This window comes from Diabrotica virgifera, chromosome 1, assembly GCF_917563875.1.
Source record: "Diabrotica virgifera virgifera chromosome 1, PGI_DIABVI_V3a".
In the NCBI taxonomy this organism is placed as follows: domain Eukaryota; kingdom Metazoa; phylum Arthropoda; class Insecta; order Coleoptera; family Chrysomelidae; genus Diabrotica; species Diabrotica virgifera.
The window spans coordinates 250,536,495-250,551,848 of NC_065443.1; the positions used below are offsets into that span (position 1 = coordinate 250,536,495).

At 33.9% G+C, this 15,354-nt stretch overlaps 1 protein-coding gene across 2 annotated transcripts in view; it reads right to left on the reverse strand.

The window, feature by feature from the left end:
* Positions 1-15,354, reverse strand: part of LOC114329101 (cytochrome P450 9e2) — a 74,501-nt gene that overhangs the window by 26,294 nt on the left and 32,853 nt on the right. For both annotated transcript variants that reach the window (XM_028278114.2, XM_028278115.2), the window contains exon 3: positions 6,235-6,566. In XM_028278114.2, coding sequence (XP_028133915.2) covers positions 6,235-6,566 — 332 coding nt within the window. The remainder of the gene's footprint in view (positions 1-6,234; positions 6,567-15,354) is intronic.

A 15,354-nucleotide genomic window follows, 5' to 3' on the forward strand; every position in this document is an offset into this window, starting at 1 on the left:
AAGGGCTGTAACTTGTTTTATGTGCACATTTGTACTAAGGTAAATTAGGTTCATTCGAACTATTTTTGGTCTAAGAGTATGTGATATAATTTATGACCTGTATTTTCGTTACACCCTGTATACTCGACACTTCGATTTCACTTCCATCTATCGATTGTGATATTTTGATTTATCATCACTTTTGTTTTATTCAAATTCATCTTTAAACCCGTTTTCTCACATTCTCATTTAAGTTCTTTAAGTATGCATATCAGTTCCTCTGTATTGTTGCTTATGAGTACTATGTCATCGATAAATCTCAGATGACTTAAAAATCTGCCATCACTTTTAATTCTACGTTGGTCGCAATTTAACTTCTTTAACACATCTTCTAATGCAAGAGTAAATAACTTTAGAGATATGGTGTATCCCTGTCTAACATCCCTTTCCGTTCTTATTTTGCTTGTTGTTAGGCCTTCTGTTACATTTATTTGCATAGTTGCATTGTTGTATATGTATTTTAGGAGGACTCTATATCTGGAATCAATCCTTGCGTTATTCATTCCGTCTAATACGGCCCAGAGTTCTATGGAATCGAATGCCTTATTGTCCATAAATTCCAAATAAAGAGGTTCGTTGTTTTCATTACACTTTTCGATGAATGTCCTTATTGTCTGCAGGTGTTCTATGGTACTATCACCTTTGCGAAATCCCGCTTGTTCAACAGGTTGGTAACTATCGAATTTATTTGATAGCATGTTGGTAATTATCTTGGTAAGCAGTTGTATGGATGTGGTAACAGGTCTGTAATTTTCGAGTGTGTATTTGTCTCCTTTCTTATGTAGTAAAAGTAGAGTTGCACAAGTTTGACTTGAATGTTTAAACTTGACTTGAGTTTGACTTAATTTCAAGTCAAACTCAAGTCAATCCTTCTGACAAATATTTCAAGTCAAGTCAAACTGGTCAATTGTACAGGTTTGAAAATTCAAACTGTTTGTCAAACTAGTTTGAAAGAGTTTGAAAAATAATTTTAGTAGATATACTTTTTTGTCGAGATAGACATGTTAGTTGCCAATTAAGATAAGAAAATTAATAATACAATGAGTGCCACATAAAAGTCAAAATTTTCAATGTGTTTTAATTTAAAACTTTTAAATGTAGATATTTATTTTTTTCGAATCCTGAGAAAACTAATAAGTCTTTTTGACAAATTTAAACGCAGAATGAAAGATTACTTTATTACCGAGGGCCGAATGGAAAGTCTCTTAGAATAAATAAAAAGTTTCTTTTGAATGAAATATTTGCAATTAATAATAACACTAAATTTTCCTTTTTATGTTCACCCCTGTAACTTATTAAAATAAACATTATAGAAGTTTTCAGGGATGTTCTTCCCTCAGAAATAATGTAATCTTTCATGCTGCGTTTAATTTTTTTTTTAAATTCTTATTAGTTTTCTTAGGATTTGAAAAAAATTAATACATTTAAAACACATTGAACATTTTGATAAGCGACATGTTACGCCTATGTCCTTAAGGGTTACAATAAAATAACACTATTTGGTTTTTCAATGGACAGCTCAAAATAAAATGATTTGGAATTTTTATGACTTTCTTTTATTAAAAAAGGCATTTATTTATCTTAGGGCCAGTTCGAAAAAACATGTGGTACCAAGCTGCCAGTTCACTCGAAAATACCGTACCACATTACAAAAGTTAGTATTGTTGTATATTCGTTGGTATTTCTTTAAAATTCAAAACTAACCATTGGGTTATTAGACCTGGATCCCGCGTACCAAAAAAAAGTTGATTAATAGCAAGCTGAAAATTTGTTAATAGCTTAACGGTGTCTAGTCGGACAAACTTTGATGTACGGGAACACTGGAACAGGGGAAGTTTTAATTGTGGAACAGTTTAAAAATTTGGAACGTCAGATTACGAAACCGTCCCATTTATTTTATCGGTCAGAACATCCAATTGATTTGTTACCCTTTCATTAAACTCTCATGCAAAAATCAGACTGCTATTACTAACCAACATGATTCCTGTCATTTGACATGTTCTTCGTGTTCCACTCATTAAAATGCCCAGTTGGTGATAAACACCAGTCTGATTTTTGCATGAGAGTTTAATGAAATGGTAATAGGTCTGGATCCCGCGTATGAAAAAAAATTGATTAATAGCAAGCTGAAAATTTGTTAATAGCTCAAGGGTGTCTAGCCGGATAAACTTTGATGTATGGGAACACTGGAACAGGGGAAGTTTTAATTGTGGAACAGGTTAAAAATTTGGAACGGTCAGACCACGAAAACGGCATATGTATTTTGTCCGACAGAACAGACTTAAACTCTCCGAACAGAGATTAATCTCTCATGCAAAAATCAGACTGCTATTTATCACCAAATGGGCGTTTTAATGACTGGAACATGTAGAATATGTCAAATGACAGGAATTATGACAGGTGATAAATAGCAGTCTGATTTTTGCATGAGAGTTTAATCTCTGTCCGGAGAGTTTAAGTCTGTTCTGTCGGACAAAATAAATGTGCCGTTTTCGTGGTCTGACCGTTCCAAATTTTTAACCTGTTCCACAATTAAAACTTCCCCTGTTCCAGTGTTCCCATATATCAAAGTTTATCCGACTAGACACCCTTAAGCTATTAACAAATTTTCAGCTTGCTATTAATCAACTTTTTTTTCATACGCGGGATCCAGACCTATAACAAATCAATTGGAAGTTCTGTCCGACAAAATACATGGAACGTTTACGTAGTCTGACGTTCTAAATTTTTAACCTTTTTCACAATTAAAACTTCTTCTGTTCCAGTGTTCCCATACATCAAAGTTTGTCTGACTAGACACCGTTAAGCTATTAACAAATTTTCAGCTTGCTATTAATCAACTTTTTTTTGGTACGCGGGATCCAGGTCTATATGGTTTTATATCTACAATTTAAATTTTTTTTCGGATAAAGGCTACAAATGTTGGGTGTAAATTTAAAAAAAATTAATGTATAAAAAATATGCATTAAGCTTTCTTAATAATAATTATCCTACCTGGCGCGTTTATTGGGTTTTATTTGTCTGTCTGCGGTTTAAATATCGTATCAGCCAATACATTTCTATGTTTATTGAAATTTGTCAAAAAAATTTTTGGAGCTTGTTGGGAGGGGGGAATTTCCCCTACCCCTCCCCATCCCCCGTTGATCCGCCACTGAACAAATAAAGGCGTAGGCGGTCTCATTTAAAATTGAAAATAAACTCGTTGCGTAATATTCAAACTTTTCAAACTGTTTGAAGATGTTTGAATTCAAGTCAAACCTAAAGATATCGGAATCAAGTCAAGTCAAACTTTTTTATACAAAAAGTTTGATTTTCAAGTCAAGTCAAGTTTGTTGAGTAAAATCAAATTAGTTTGACTTGATGCATCTCTAAGTAAAAGTACCTGCGCACTTTGCCAAGAGGTTGGAATAGCAGCCCCAAAGAGACACTTGTTCATTAGGATTTTAATTGCCTCCACAGTAATTTGACCTCCAGCTGTAATCATTTCTTTTGTTATTTGGTCGTCTCCAAGAGATTTTCCATTTTTCATTTGTTTCAAGGCATTATAACTTCCTCGTTGGTAATTTCTGGTAGTGTTTCAGATCCTACATTTGGTATTCTTCGTTCCATATCATTGGTTTCGGATTTTGCTACGCTGGATGAGTATAATTCTGTATAATAATCTTCAATAATGTTTATTATCTGATTTTTGTCATTTATAACGATTCCATTCTTATTCTTTATTTGGTGTATTTGTTGTCGGCCTTTGATATTTAGAGTTTTTAACACTTTCATACTCCGGTTTTTCTCTATAATATTTTTGATTTTTTCGATATTGTTGCCCCCGATGTCTTGTCTTATTCTTGTTCTTATTGCCCTATTAAATTCATTATATTCTAGTGAATTTCGATCCATGCAGCTTCTGTCCTTAATCATCTGTTGTGTTTCTTTAATTCATTATTTTTGGGTTTCGGCATCATATGTTTATGTTAGTTCGTCGTTTCGGGTTTGCAAAAAATTTACATTCTTAACAAAATTCATCTTCATGTATGATTTTTATGGTAGGGGAGCCCAAGCGGGGATTTTTTCAAGTTACTCGAGCGCGTCAGATTATCATATGGGGAGAAACCTGGTACCCTGCAGATGTACTTCTACCATATATTGGCTCTTAACACAGGGGCGTTCGTTAAGGGGGTAATTTCTGGTAGTGTTTCAGATCCTACATTTGGTATTCTTCGTTCCATATCATTGGTTTCGGATTTTGCTACGCTGGATGAGTATAATTCTGTATAATAATCTTCAATAATGTTTATTATCTGATTTTTGTCGTTTATAACGATTCCATTCTTATTCTTTATTTGGTGTATTTGTTGTCGGCCTTTGATATTTAGAGTTTTTAACACTTTCATACTCCGGTTTTTCTCTATAATATTTTTGATTTTTTCGATATTGTTGCCCCCGATGTCTTGTCTTATTCTTGTTCTTATTGCCCTATTAAATTCATTATATTCTAGTGAATTTCGATCCATGCAGCTTCTGTCCTTAATCATCTGTTGTGTTTCTTTAATTCATTATTTTTGGGTTTCGGCATCATATGTTTATGTTAGTTCGTCGTTTCGGGTTTGCAAAAAATTTACATTCTTAACAAAATTCATCTTGTTTGTATGATTTTTATGGTAGGGGACCCAAGCGGGGATTTTTTCAAGTTACTCGAGCGCGTCAGATTATCATATGGGGAGAAACCTGGTACCCTGCAGATGTACTTCTACCATATATTGACTCTTAACACAGGGGCGTTCGTTAAGGGGGGCCCGAAAAAAATCTACCCTTATAAATACTCGAAATTCAGGGGTTCTTTACAAAAACCCCATTTGTCATTATTTACAACATTAAAGATATTTAAAAAAAAGTTATTTAATTGAACCGTATTAAGCTTACAGAAATTCTCAAATTAGTGATTTATTATTTTGACGATTACACACAGTTTACAATATAAATAACATTATTTTTTCCTTTGGTTTTTTTATGAAGGGCATTTATTCATTTGACATATGGGGTTTTTGCAGGAAATTTTCATTAATTTATAGGAAAAATGATATTTATAGTAATAAACCAAAATAAAAAATGAACAAAAAATGGTGTTTACTTATAAAATCACACAACACAACTATTCGAAGGAACGTTAACCTGTAAAAACCTACTGACAGCCAAGCGATAAAGTTTCCCGCAAAAACATCAATAGTCATTAACAACGGTGGTTTTGAAGGAAATTGCGAAATATATGGGGTTTATGCGGAATCACCTATATTTTTGTCGCTTATATCTTGGATTACTGTGGTTTTAATGGAATTTTCTTACGCAAAGAACGTAGGTAATTAGTCCTTCAATACCATAGGTTTTTGCAAAGAACGCCTCAATTGTCAGATTAAGATCAGGTAAGTTAAGTAGGTACATGCAAAAGAGTGTATATTTCAAAAATCTGACGAATTGAGCAATTGGTGAAGTAAGTGAGCAATTGAACAAACAAGTAAGGAAATGGGAGGGTCAAAAAGTTTCACAAAAAAGCGAATATTTCGCGAAATGAACGTCATATCGAAAAACTAAAAAATACGTGTTCAATATTTTTCAAAAATCTATCGAGTGATACCAAACATGACGCCCACGGAGAGGGGTGGGGGGTAAATTTAAAATTTTAAATACAAATCCCGCAATATTTCGCAAAATAAACATCAGATCGAAAAACGCAAACTACACTTATTCAATATTTTTAAAAAATCTATCGAATGGTACCAAACTCGACCCCCCGCGGAGGTGGGGTGGGGGGTTACTTTAAAATCTTAAATAGGAGCCCCAAATTTTTATTACAGGTTTGGATTCTTTACGAAAAAATAAGCAACTTTTATTCGAAACATTTTTTCGAATTATGGATAGATGGAGCTATAATCGAAAAAACCATTGTTGGAAATTGAAAACTAAATTAAAAATGGAAAATCCCCACTAAAATGGAAAATTTTACTTAACTTTTTTAGTTTTAGGACCTAATAATCACAACCCAATAGGTCCCCAAAGCGCTCGAGTGACTGCAAATTTAGCATACTTTCCTCCCCTACTATTAGAAATTCAGTGGCATTTTTGTCTCTGAAGACTGGACTAATAAGTCATCTATGAGGAACCACACGCTAGTTTATTTATTGTACCCCCCACCCTCATATTTACCTTAGCTACATTTGGTAGAAACATGCTAAAAAGAAATCTAATTATCGTACTGAATCTACCAAAGGCGGTGAGATTTTTTCCCATTATGTAGAACTCATTGTTTGGCTCAGCCAGGGAATCACAGTCGAATCCAAAGGCTGTGGAAGCTATAACATCGTTACTATATCGTGTAGATACTTCTTTCATTTCTACCTGAATAATCTCTTTGTTTTGATTGAGATAAAAATTGACGAATCTTTCAGCGTTAGCTTTCATTAAGACAAACATTCCTTTCATCTTGCTGCTGGTGAAAGAAGGGCTAAGGGTGGATCGCATGTTTCTCCATTTGTTACCTACAAAAAATATATTAAATATTATAAAGTTTTTATTGTCATTCTGCTTGGTATCACAAATATACTTTTCGATTCGATTTGGTATAATGGATCATTGCAACACTGAAAAATAACAAGGCACCATGTCCGAACAATTATGTACACTGCGAAACACTAAAGATCTTATGTAAAACATGAAAATAACTCCTTCATAATCTGGTTGCACTTTTATGTTGCCAACTTTATGCGATCCCTCTTCAGGTGCCACTCATCACTTTGATTTTTTTAAATGTGAAAGTACATCATGTGACACCTCATTTAAAATCTTTCGAAATACTGATTACCAAAATGTATAATACTTGCGCCAAATTTCGGTCAAATGCTTTTTAAATGCATTAATGTTTTCCGAATCCTGAGAAAACTAATGACTATGAATTTTTGAAAGATTTAAACGCAGAATGAAAGATTACATTATTTCTCATTATTCTCTTTGCCTTATCCCTATGCGGGGTCGGCTTCCCTAATTGCATTTCTCCACACAATTCTATCTTGGGCCATATCAATGTTAATCCCATTTACCAACATGTCCTGCCTTATCGTCTCCCCCCAGGTCTTCTTTGGTCTTCCTCTCCTACTCCTTCCAGGAATCTGCACTTCAGCTATTCTTCCTATTGGGTGGTTAACGTCTCGACGTTGAACATGACCAAACCATATTAACCTATGCTCTCTCATTTTGGCATCAATTGGTGCCACACCTAGACTTCCCCTAATATACTCATTTCTAATTTTATCTTTCTTTGTCACTCCACTCATCCATCTAAGCATTCTCATTTCCGCCACATGCATTCGCTGTTCCTCTTTCTTTTTCACTGCCCAACATTCAGTTCCGTACATCATAGCTGGTCTTATGGCTGTTTTATAGAATTTTCCCTTCAGCTTCATTGGAATTTTTCTGTCACACAACACACCACTCGCTTCTTTCCACTTCATCCATCCAGCCCTAATTCTACTGCATGCATCTCCATCTATTTCTCCATTACTCTGTAATACCGATCCTAGGTACTTAAAATGATTGCTTTTTACAATCATTTCACCATCCAAAGATACCATTTTATTTGTAGTAGCTCCATCTTTAAATGAACATTCCAAATACTCTGTTTTTGTCCTACTAAGTTTTAAACCTTTTTTCTCCAGAGCTTGTCTCCACTGTTCCAGTTTTTGTTCTAAGTCTCTTTCACTATTTCCTACTAACACGACATCATCAGCATACATTAAGCACCATGGAATGTTACCCTGTATTTTCGCTGTTATCTGGTCCAAAACTAATGAGAATAAATACGGACTAAGCACAAAACCTTGATGCAATCCTACTTTCACATGAAATTTATCAGTCTCTCCCACACCTGTCCTAACACTAGTCGTTACTCGCTCATACATATCCCTCACAATCTTTACATATTCACCAGGGACTCCTTCCTTATTGAGTGCCCACCACAGAATCTCTCGAGGAACTCTATCATATGCTTTCTCAAGATCAATGAATACCATATGAGCGTTTGTTTCTTTACTCCTATATTTTTCGATCAAATGCCTTATAATGAAAATTGCATCTGTTGTTGATCTACCCTGCATAAAGCCAAATTGATTCCCCAGGAATATCATCTGGTCCTACCGCTTTTCCTTTCTTTATTTTTTGAAGCGCTTGAGCCACTTCCTCGTTGGTTATTTTGGTGACCATTGCTGCTACTGTCTCCGTTGACTCTACAGGCTGTCTGTCAAATTCTTCATTTAATAAGCTGTCAAAGTATTTTCTCCATCTCTTTTTGACATCCCTTTCGTGAACTAGTATTTTATTATTTTCATCTCGGATACATCTAATCTGATTAAAATCTTTTGCTTTCTTTGCTCTCTGTTTGGCTATTTTATATATCTTCGTTTCGCCTTCCCTGGTATCAAGGTGATCGTATAGGTTTGAATACGCTTCTGCTTTAGCTTTTGCTACTGCTACTTTCGCTTCCTTTTTGGCGACCATATAGTTTTGAAGATCTATGTCCGATCTGGTTTCTTGCCACTTTTTATATAATTTTCTCTTCTCTTTTATTTTTCCTTGTACTTCATTTGACCACCACCAAGTCTCTTTATCCTCAAACTTCTTTCCTGACGTTTTCCCAAGTATTTCAATAGCCGTCTCTCTAATAATATTGGCCATTCTTCCCCAAATTGTATTAGGGCTTCCTTTCATGTTCCAACATATTTTTCCTACTATTCTTTCCCTGAATAGACCTTCCTTCTCATCTTTTTTTAGCATCCACCACTTGATTTTTTGTGGTCCTCTCCGATATTTTTGTTTAATCTCGCTTTTTACTTCGATGTCCAGAACAAGCAGCTTATGTTGTTGGCTTACTGTCTCACTAACTATTACCTGGCAGTCCTTGCATTCACGTATGTCTTCTTTCCTTATCATGAAGTAGTCTATTTGGGATTGATATTGTCCACTTTTGTAGGTAATAAGTTGAGTTTCTCTCTTTTTAAAGAATGTGTTAACAATCGCAATATCCAATGCTGTTGCTAATTCTAGCATGTCATCTCCAGCTTCATTTCTAGTTCCAAAGCCTAATCCCCCATGTATTGTTTCATATCCTGTCTTGGCTTGGCCCACATGTGCATTGAAATCACCTCCTATTATAACTTTCTCCTCCGCTGGAATATCACTCAGTACGTCTCCTAATTGATCATAGAAAGCTCTTCTTTCATTCTCACCCAGACCTGTTTGAGGAGCATACACACACACAACATTCAATACCTCTTTATCAATTACAAATTTCACTGACATCATTCTATCACTCGTTCTTACAACTTCTACTACGTTATCTTTTATTTCACTATCAGCAATTATACCAACTCCATTTCTAGTGTTACTACTCCCTACATACCACAATTTATATCCATCACCTAGTTCTTTCGCCCTTTGTCCTTTCCACCTAGTTTCTTGAATACAAGCAATTTGAACTCTTCTTCGTTTGAGCGCATCCACTAACTCCAGACTCTTACCTGTAAGACTACCAAGATTCCAAGACCCTATCCTGATTTTTCTAACCTGCAATGGTGTTCCCCCTGAGATAGTTCTCACCCGGAGATCCGAATGGAGGCTCATTTTACTTCCGGAACATTTTACCTCAGGAGATGCCATCATTTCAGTATAAGTTTTTATTTCGTTTGGAGAAGGTCTTTTCATTATTATGGCCTGAAAAGATTTTTGGATATTTGATGCCTGAATGCCTTTTCTATCAGCACCATACCCTGCCCTGTCCTGCACGTTTAGCCAATACACCACCAATGGAAAGATTACATTATTACTGAGGGCCGAAAATACCTTAGAATAAACAGAAAGTTTCTAACAAAGTACAAAAAACTCGAAGAAGTAGGTACCACAAAGTTTTTTACTAAAAAGATCAATAAAATTGGACGCGTTTCGGCTGAACAAGAATTTGTGAAATGTGAATACTTCTCTTCATGTTCAAAAAGTTTATTTTACTTAAATGATATAATTACGTATTTTTTATGGGAAATAAGCCACAATTTTACTAAAAAATGAATTTATTAACGTTTCGAAGCCCAAATCGGGTTTCGTTGTCAAAATACAAAATACTATTAAAATAAAACAAACATGTTGTTGCTAAGTAAAAAAATTCTTCTAATAATTTATTTAATCTGATTCATTTATATTGGCAATTCAGACGTATATTATACATTTTAAAGTAGAAGACTTTAAAATGATATCGCCAATATTTATGAGTTGCGTTCCTGGGACGACTTTACTAAAAGATAGTTCATTCGATTACATGAAATCAATCCCAACTCAAGAATATCCAAGATTAGATCGAATGGAACAGAACAACTTAGAACGGGATCTTACAACATTCACAAGAAATAATACGAGGAAAATAACAATACCATATATAAAAGGACTATCCGAGAAACTTAAAACGATAGGAAATAAATTCAACATTTCAACAACATTCAAAACAACAAACACATTGAGATCTATTCTATCTAAAACTAAACCTAACAATGAACAAGAAAGAACAAAGAATTGCATTTATAGAATACCTTGTGAATGCGAACAATTTTATTTAGGTGAAACATCAAGACCATTAAACGTTAGAATAAGAGAACATCAGTCTTATATTAAAAACAGAGAATTTGATAGATGTCAGATATGTCAACACGCATGGGATAATGAACATAGAGTTCAGTGGAGAGATTCAAGTATAGTCCTGAAAGAATCAGATCGTAAAAAGAGAAAAATCAAAGAAGCGGCTCTAATTATGCTAAATGAAACCAATTGTGTCGCAAATTCCTCGGTAGAATGCAGTAGGATGTGGTTACCCATACTGAAAGAGGAAGTCAATAGAAAGAAAATACCACGATTAGTAAGTCAATAACATATCGAGTTAGTACAAATTTTATATTTTAGTATTACTTATTGTATATCTATGTAATATTAATATTATTTATAATTTAAACATATTAAAGTCAGAATTTGGTATTAGTTTTTTGAAGGTAGATTAAATGTAAGACCAAATACTTACGATGTCGGGATAGTATCACGAGGTTTTTTCCTGGTTTTCCCTCGTGATTTACTATGGAATCTCTAACGCGAGAATTTTACTGTCATCGTTGCATTTGGTTGTCTTTTTAAAGACAGATCACATGCTATGATTTTTTGCGACGGATATTCTTGAGTTGGGATTGATTTCATGTAATCGAATGAACTATCTTTTAGTAAAGTCGTCCCAGGAACGCAACTCATAAATATTGGCGATATCATTTTAAAGTCTTCTACTTTAAAATGTATAATATACGTCTGAATTGCCAATATAAATGAGTCAGATTAAATAAATTATTAGAAGAATTTTTTTACTTAGCAACAACATGTTTGTTTTATTTTAATAGTATTTTGTATTTTGACAACGAAACCCGATTTGGGCTTCGAAACGTTAATAAATTCATTTTTTAGTAAAATTGTGGCTTATTTCCCATAAAAAATACGTAATTATAAAAATGCCACAAGGAAATAACTTCAGAACAACATTAAATGATATATTTGAAATTAAAAAAATCATACTTAACTTTATCTTTTTATTACCAATGTAAATTATTAAAATAAACATTATACAAGTTTTCAGGGACTTTGGGTCCTCGGTAATAATATAATTTTTCATTCTGCGTTTAAAATTCATGAGACTCGGAAAAGCAGAACAAAACAGAGAGATAAGGATAGGAAATAAAAAATTCGAGGAAGTACAGAAATTTAAATACCTGGGCGTTATGATAAATAACAAAGGGGAAAGAAAAACGGAGATCGAAGAAAGAATAACTGCGACAAACCGGGTATTCCAAGCAAATAGAAAACTACTAAAGAGTAAAATATTGACCAAACAAACAAAAATGAATATATATAAAACAATAAAAAGACCAATAACGATGTATGCAGCAGAAACCATGACTATGACAAAAAAAGAAGAAGAGAAATTAAGGATAAATGAACGAAAGATAATAAGCACAATACTGGGTCCAGTGAGAATCGAAGAACAAGACTATAGAAGGAGAACGAATAAAGAAATTTTAGAAGAATTAAATGGTGAAGATAGAGTAAAGAAAATAAAAGTACAAAGAACCAAATGGCTAGGTCACATATGGAGACAAGGACCAGAATCAGTATCAAAAGCTATGATATTGTGGCAACCAGGAGGAAAAAGGAGACGTGGTCGACCGAGATCGAAATGGTTAACTGAAGTAGAGGAGGACTTAAGAGGATCAGGAATTACAAAATGGAAAGAGAGGGCAATAGACCGGAAGAAATGGAGACATATTAGTGAACAAATACAATGATCATGGGGACTGATTCACCCTGTAAAATGGATCTAGAAAGCGAAAGCGGCGAAACCCCACATGGGGTGTTAAGCCATATACTATACTATTCTGCGTTTAAATTTTTCAAACATTCTTATTAGTTTTCTCATGTTTCAAAAACAAATGAATGCAGTTAAAAAGCAATGGACCGAAAATTTGCACAAGTATTATATATTTTTGTAATCAGTATTTCAAAAGCTTTTAAATGAGGTGTCACAAAAATTCCAGCTATTTTACATAAAACCAATTTAGTTACGGATGACCAAGAAATTGTTAACGTAATTGCCGAAAATTTCTATCAACGGTTTAAAAATAAGAACATACCCAAACAGGCAAGCCCTTCTGTACAATATCCTTCTCAATCACTCGAATTTTACTCTACTGTCTTAAACACTCCTTTTACACTTCAGGAATTATTAAATGTTCTTCCAACTTGTAAGAATTCCGCTGCAGGTCCCGACAACATCCCCTTCGTATTCCTCAAAAATCTTCCTACGTCTGCCATCAAAAAACTTCTAATACTCTATAACATAATAATGACCGATCAAAAATTTCCAACATTATGGAGGAAATCTATCGTTATACCAATCAAGAAACAAGACAAGTCCTCTACTAACCCAAATTCGTATCGTCCTATTTCACTAACATGCACCTTGTGTAAACTCCTAGAAAAACTAATAAACAAAAGACTAATATGGTATCTCAAAATACAAAATTTTAGATTCAGCTCAATCTGGATTTCGTCTGTCGAAAAAATACTCGATACAGGGTCTTACGAATGTGATACTCAGTGACTTGAAACATGTTCAGAATGTACTTGACTTTCTGCGTGAAACCAATATGTACTATAAAATTTAATGTTTCCTTTTTAGGTATTTTCTCTCTATTGTAAACAATAATCTAATGTAATAACTTATGTAACAAAATTGGCCCAGTGTCAATAACCTTGTTGTTGAGACACAATAAACAAAAAAAAAAAAAATGAGGTGTCACATGATGTACTTTCTCATTTAAAAGAATGAAAGTTATGATTGAAATCAAGACAAGATCTTGAATTTTTCAAGAACTTGGCGACCCCTATTCAAATCACCCTAAAAATGGGCGAAAGTACCCCAATCTCTGATTCGTCGCTCGTTGTAGACGGCGTCGGCGTATATGTGTTGCGTTGTCAATAATTGGGATATTCCCAAAAGTGATGATCCTACAGATCTACCATATACCAAAATGTCCCTTGGATCTATCGAGTTTAAAAAAAATATCCAAATGACTTATATTTTACTTAAAAATAAATACGATAAACCAATTCATTATCTACTTCTCTATTGTCATCAAAAAATTTCAGTAGGTAATATTTTTTAATACTTATGTATAATACTTACCTTGTATTTCCTAAGAATTATTTATTGTTTAAAAATTACATAATGGAGTTTCCTAGTCGTATTTCGGTATTCACATTTCATACAAGAGTCTCAAGTACTTAAGTATAAACAATTTTTTAGATGATGGTTGGAATATCGATTTCAAGTAGATCACTTACTTTTTTATGTAAATATTATCATCTAAATCTAAATAACTATTCCCAAAATTGTTTCATAAAAGCTGATGTGACATTTTCGTCCAGTTCTCTATTAGTAAATAAAAGTTGAATTATGGTTGTTTGGGTTAATTACTTCGCATATTATTTATAATACAGACATATGATTGAGATCGAAAATAGATAGAAATTTCTTAATTTTTCTCCAAATTAATTATTTTTCCACAGGTAACTTATTCGGTTAATCACCGGTTATTACTTTAAAAAGAAAAACCGGTTATAACCGGGACAAAAAACAACCGGTAAAACCGGTTGTTTCGAATTAAAAAAACCGGTTTCAGGTTATAACCGGTATGTTTTTCCCATCCCTACTCTGAGCTCCCGCACCTGCTCCACATAGTGGGTACGTTGGCGCTCCGGGACAGTGCAACAATGCGCGCTTCTCCTCGGCGCTCCGTGGCAGTTTATATGTAGAGGAGCGCATGCCGTATCGAATGAAGCAGTTACAGGGAGCACGGTGCGCCAACATAGTGGATACGTGCCTTGACAGAGACGAGCATGAAAAAACTAGAAGCATCCTGGATCGAATATGTTACCAATATAAAAGTTCTCCACAGAATTGGAAAAAAGAAATCGTTTGTGTATGTGTGGAGAGAAAGAGATAGCATTAGACAAAGTATCTTTTTGCTACAGAATTTTGTTATAAAGATGTTTAAATTTTTATCTTAGAATCATTAATAGACTTGATTAAGATATTGTATGTAGATTTGTCAGAATAAGATAAAAGATTGCTGATGTTAACTGGAAGGCTAATGTTGAGGTCAATTCAACCCAAATATAAGTTTCGAGTCTGATCCCTATGATTAATACAATCAAAGAATACATGGTTCAGATCCCCGATGGACTCATTGTTACACGAACAGAAGGGAGTTTCATAGATTCCAATCTTTATCTGTTATCTGTATAAATTAATGTTAAATTTTTCCCTAATTTGCTTAGTATGGATTTAAATATAAGATTTGTTAAAGTTGGCAAGTCTGAATAAGATTGCATTATAATGGTTAGTTTGTCAATCAGAACTTCAAAGTCATGTTCGAAAAAAGGAAATTTTGGTAGCTGTAAAATATAAGGTTGGTAAAGATTCGTACCGATAAAAGATTCTGTAAGAGGAGGCGAATTTTTGATCCTCCAGTAAGAATTTGTTAAATTTTCTGTCAAAAGTAGACCTATATTGTAAATCATAGTTGTATTAAACGTTCTGTATTTTATTAGACATTTGTTGGCTAATATTTTCCTACGTATGTATAAGGGTGGTTCTTGAGCCACTGCTAGAACTGCATGGCTTGGTGAGGACATCAT